At 39.0% G+C, this 3,290-nt stretch overlaps 1 protein-coding gene across 1 annotated transcript; it reads right to left on the reverse strand.

Annotated features, from left to right (window-relative positions):
• Nucleotides 1-201: 201 nt before the first annotated feature.
• Nucleotides 202-1,021, reverse strand: LOC125360606 (putative uncharacterized protein TRPC5OS homolog). Its single transcript, XM_048358652.1, has 2 exons — nucleotides 778-1,021; nucleotides 202-296 (listed from the first exon to the last, which is right to left on the reverse strand). The coding sequence occupies exons 1-2, from the start codon at nucleotides 1,019-1,021 to the stop codon at nucleotides 202-204; spliced, it is 339 nt and encodes a 112-aa protein (XP_048214609.1).
• Nucleotides 1,022-3,290: the final 2,269 nt, after the last annotated feature.

Below are 3,290 nucleotides of genomic sequence, written 5' to 3' on the forward strand. Positions count from 1 at the left end.
AAAACCATATCACTAAAGTCAAAATTTTTTACAAAAATCAGTATTTTCTGGAAAAAATTAAAAGTCTGTAAGCTTACAATAATTAAAAGGTGTATAAAATAGTAAAAATGTGTAAAAGAAAATGGTATTGCTAATGAATAGAAAAAACAAGATGATTGAAACAAGCTTGGCTCTCTCATGTTGGAGAGTGTATATTGGCTCTTATTGCTTGTCATCATTATCAGTAGGTATAACATCATACAGGCTGTTGATATCTAACATTGCTTCATCAATATCAAGGATGAGATCTTCATCTTCTTTTCTTTTATTTTTTATTTTTTTCACTGTTTAAGGAATTTTATTAAAGCAAGAATTTTATAATCTAAATTGTGTTTCCTCACACAGTTATCAATTCTGTTACTTAGAACTGACATGCTGAACTATCCCACAGTAAAGAATTACAAAATTAAAGAAAGGAATGCTTTAAATTTTTGTTCTTTACTGAAAATTCTTTTTCCCAGGGTCTATGAAACATTAATTTGTTTTTATATTTTACTATTTTTTGTAGGTTTTTTTTTTTGTTTTTAAATCAAGTAATCTAGGACTAGCACTGTTTGCTAGACCTGGCATTTGCTTGGTACATAAGGTTCAAAGTTTCCTTTCCTTTTTAAATTTATTTTATATTTTGCAATGTTTTTTTCATAATATTTAAGTTTTTCAATGTTTAGATATTTTTCTTCGGTGAAGCATGAGTTTCTTTTCGTGGTCCCCTATCAATTTTTTAAACAGTTGGAACACCAGTGGCATTGTTGACTGCTTTTAGTGAAAGTATTGACTCTAGGTCAGAGAGATCAGCGAGATCTGGCAGCGGAACTTCCTCAGAAGCAGGTAAAATTGCTTCTTCGCCCAGTCTACTTGGAACTGGGTAAGGAACTTGGTGTTCCTGTGAAATAAACTGCAAAAGCTCTTCAGCTATTCTTATCAGGTGTGCTATGCATTCAACAAGTCCACTGACTAGTGTTGGAGTTGACCTGGCCTCCATTGCTCTTCTCATCTGATAACAGAAAAACTTGTAGAAGTGACAATGGTTCTTCAGGTTGTTTAAAGGAGGAATAAGGATGTTTGGATTATGATGGTGATGGAGTCAGGCCAGTAGAACTGCAGAAAATTTTATGATGTTGCTGAACTTCTCACGAAGTGGCACTCTTATTCTCTTGCCACAGCGAAGACAGCAAGCAGATCAAGGTTACACAGCTGGTTGATTACAGAGCAAGGATGAAGAGCTGATTTTTCAGGTTCTCAACCCTTCGAGCAGTCTTCCCTCTCTGCAGTTTGTCTTCTAAAGCTCTAAAGACCTCCAAATCACTGACTCCAGCAGGAGACAGGACAGCTTCCTGCCTCACCCCAGCCAGCCAGCCAGCTTACTCGGCCCTACCTTCTTAAAGCCCATTCTGCTATGAAGTCATCAAGAAATGAATCCATTGGTGAACTTAGTGCCCTCATGGTACAATCACTTCTCAATAGCACCAACAGCTGAGAACCAAGTCTTCAAAACACATGAGCCTTCTGAGGACCAAATCACATCCAAACCAAATTCATCTTATTTCAGACTGGCTACTTGGTATTTCCCTGAGATAGGAATAGGCAAGTTCTGAAATCAGTAAGGCTACCCTTCAGCTCTGGATTGTACAAGAATAAATACTTGCTAGCTAATAATCTCTCCTGGCTTTACCAATGTTTGCCATATGCATTTCAATGAATTTCTCTCCCTTCCTCCCTCCCTCCCTCCCTCCCTCCCTTCCTTCCTTCCTTCCTTCCTTCCTCCCCCTCCCCTTTTTTGTAGTCATAGGGCTTGAACACATGACTGGGCACTGTCCCAGAGCTCTTTTGCTCAAAGCCTTACCATTTTGAGTGACAGCATCATTCATAGTTTTCTGGTGGTTAATTGAAGATAAGAGTCTCATGGATTTCCCTATTTGACCTGATTTTGAACCATGATCCTCAGATCTTAGCCTCCAGAAAGAGGAGGTAACAAGTTGGATAAGAAATGTACACACTGCCTTACGTATAAAACTGTAACCCCTGTGTACATCACTTTAACAGTAAATAAATAATAAAAGAAAGAAAAAAGAAAAAAAAAGTGAAGATGAGGCTGAGAATGTGGCCTAGTGGCAAGAGTTTTTGCCTCCTATACATGAGGCCCTGGGTTCGATTCCCCCAGCATCACATATATAGAAAACAGCCAGAAGTGGTGCTGTGGCTCAAGTTGGCAGAGTACTAGCCTTGAGCAAAAAGAAGCCAGGGACAGTGCTCAGGCCCTGAGATCAAGCCCCAGGACTGGCAAAAAAAGTGGAGATATAAGGGCTGGAAAAATCAGTCCTTTTCTGTGGCAGCATAGAATTTAAGTTACCTCATATAGCATTTCAAGATGTTTTATTTTCTCTCAAAACGGAAAGAAAATATGAAACAATATTACAGAATGATCATAATAATAATAGGGGAAAGAAACTAAAGTTAACATATAGTTGCCTTATTTATTAAAGCCTAAACTATTATAATGTAGCTGACAAAATTTCACACATTCTATTTTATTTTAATTTATGATTTATAGACATAATGAAACAGTTTTTGGTTCTGATTTGAAAAGAGTGTGGTAGCTAAAGTAAAATTGCAGTCAGATCATATCCTTTAAGGATATTTGATTTGGGATATGACTCATCACATATGATTTAAAAATTTCTTTCTTAAAGTTAATGATATCTAACCATTGCTTTTGCTAATTAAGACATTAGTGTGGTAGTGATGTTTGCATCTGTACACTCAGATCATTTGTGCTTCTGGAGACCATTTTATGTCACTGAAATCACAAATAGTTTTCAAATAAGAGGCAAATAGTGTCCTTTCTTGGATTTGCTACAGGATACATTTTAGTTTGCAAAGATGTAATGATCGAGGAGAGAGAAAGATGGCGCCGAAAGAAGAGGGAGGCACCCCGACTCACACCAACTGAATAGCGTGCTGGGAACTCCAACACCCAACACCCCATCAAGAACCCAGCAAAACCAGCATCCAGAAGCAGTGGAGAAACGCAGGAAAACAAAAAGGAGCAAAAAAGAAGAACCGAAAACCTACACGGAGCCGGAGATTCTCCCGGGCACCTCCCCCCACCAGCCGACCCTTGCCCAAACAGGGCCAGGCTGGGAAAGGGGAACCCGGCGATCAGCAGACAGGCTGCCAGGAGCACAGAATTCATATAGCGGGAGACCCCACGGACACAAGGCAGGGTGCGGACCAAGACACACACCGGCAGC

Source organism: Perognathus longimembris, chromosome 12 (assembly GCF_023159225.1).
Source record: "Perognathus longimembris pacificus isolate PPM17 chromosome 12, ASM2315922v1, whole genome shotgun sequence".
NCBI classification, from domain to species: Eukaryota; Metazoa; Chordata; class Mammalia; order Rodentia; family Heteromyidae; genus Perognathus; species Perognathus longimembris.

What these genes read in the sequence shown, in the direction of transcription:
- LOC125360606 (XM_048358652.1), bottom strand. Translation starts at nt 1,021, where the DNA reads ATGGAGGCCAGGTCAACTCCAACACTAGTCAGTGGACTTGTTGAATGC. An exon ending in AGCAGTCAACAATGCCACTG is followed by an intron (nt 297 to 777) that starts GTGTTCCAACTG and finishes ATAAAAGAAAAG; the next exon opens with AAGATGAAGATCTCATCCTT.